Raw genomic sequence first — 1580 nt, forward strand, 5'->3', positions numbered from 1 at the left:
CGGCGGAGGCGGAGGAATTGGGAATACGGGATGGCATTTTTGCAAGAGGTAGGGTGGGAAGAGGTGTAATCCAGGTAGCTGTGGGAGTCGGTGGGTTTGTAAAAAATATCAATGTCAAGTCGGTCGTCATTAATGGAGATGGAGAGGTCCAGGAAGGGGAGGGAGGTGTCAGAGATGGTCCAGAAATTGGACAGCATGATGCTGAAAAATAGAGAGCCCAGCCATTAACAAATTTCGCAGTAAAACATTTTCTGATGAACTATTCTATTTAATTTCATCAGAACCCTCCAAAGGATTTTGTTTTGATGGAGACTTACAGAAAGTTCCAAGCTGATGGAATTTCCGACCAGGTAATTTCTAATTCCCCAGAACATTCCTTTGGATAGTGCTACGATGGGGAATCTGCAGGTTTCCAGCCAACTCTGTCCCTGCGCTGGGATAAGGACTCCCTGTCAGGACTGTGACAGAGTATTCCCCAAATGTGTGCAGCTCCAACAAATATTCAGGAAGCTTGACCCCATCGAGGACAAAGCAGTCCACTTGGTTTCACTGAGGAGCTTTATTTATTCATAATGCGAGGAATGTGCGTAACCAGGTATTTCACTGCATGACGGATTTTCGCTCTGAACCGAGACAATGTTACTGCATAAATAAATGTGTTTGTGCAACAACTTAAATTCTGCAGCATGTAACCAACTGTACTGAAGTCATATAGAAAAGGCGGGTAATCAGCAGTACTGATTCCTCGGATGGCATAATACAAGAAAGCAACAACAGCGATTAACCACAGGAGGATGAAGCTCCCAGAAATAGTGAAGAGCAAAATCCCAGCCTTCCTTCTGCTCTCCATCTCTGGGTCTCTGGGATTGTCTCCTTTGCTCTCACCCTTCAGCCTCTTCCAGACTCGACTGCTCTCGAAAATGTGTCTGACTGTCAGAGCATTGAGTAACAGGATGAAAGTGAATGGCAAAAACGGAGTTAAAACTGTATCAAGCCAATCTAATGCCACCCACCAAGTCTCAGTATAGTAGCTTGTCTTTGTTATACAGTCGAATGGCACATTGTTGATTATCCTCAGCAACTCAATCGAAAAATAGAAGGGGATATTTTTGAAACAGAACAGGTTGCAGGTTGTTGCTAGAACCACAGTCGCAGTTTTTGCAGTACAATATTTTGTTCTCAGCTTCTGACAACAAACAGTTATATATCGGTCAAAGGTGAACATGACTGTGAACCAGACAGAGCAGTCTCTAGTTGTGCGTAGCAGGACCTCAATGACACTACACACAGGAGTAATGTTCAGGAAAGACAGCCCATAATAATAATAGCGAAATCTTGTTAGTATAACATAAGAGATAATGACCATCAGATCAGCAGCTGCCATCCCCACCAGATAGCGAGTAGTGCAAGGAGAAACACCACACTTTCCTTGGGAAAGGATTCCAATGGCCAGAGAATTAACTGTGGGAGACAAATGGGTGAAGACACATTGAGTTACACATCAGAAATTCCCCCTTGATGTTTCACAGAGCAACAGTAGGATTTTACCATCAAATATCTGGGCACTGTGAGAGTGGAAG

The 1580-nt window shown here is 43.9% G+C and overlaps 1 protein-coding gene across 1 annotated transcript; it reads right to left on the reverse strand.

The window, feature by feature from the left end:
• Window positions 1-559: 559 nt before the first annotated feature.
• On the reverse strand, window positions 560-1384 carry LOC122546137 (probable G-protein coupled receptor 139). Its single transcript, XM_043684955.1, has one exon. The coding sequence runs from the start codon at window positions 1382-1384 to the stop codon at window positions 560-562; it is 825 nt and encodes a 274-aa protein (XP_043540890.1).
• Window positions 1385-1580: the final 196 nt, after the last annotated feature.

This window comes from Chiloscyllium plagiosum, unplaced genomic scaffold (genome assembly GCF_004010195.1).
Source record: "Chiloscyllium plagiosum isolate BGI_BamShark_2017 unplaced genomic scaffold, ASM401019v2 scaf_9471, whole genome shotgun sequence".
Lineage (NCBI taxonomy): Eukaryota > Metazoa > Chordata > Chondrichthyes > Orectolobiformes > Hemiscylliidae > Chiloscyllium > Chiloscyllium plagiosum.

Bases quoted from the DNA above. Each gene is read 5' to 3' on its own strand.
- LOC122546137 (XM_043684955.1), bottom strand. From the start codon at position 1,384: ATGGCAGCTGCTGATCTGATGGTCATTATCTCTTATGTTATACTAACA.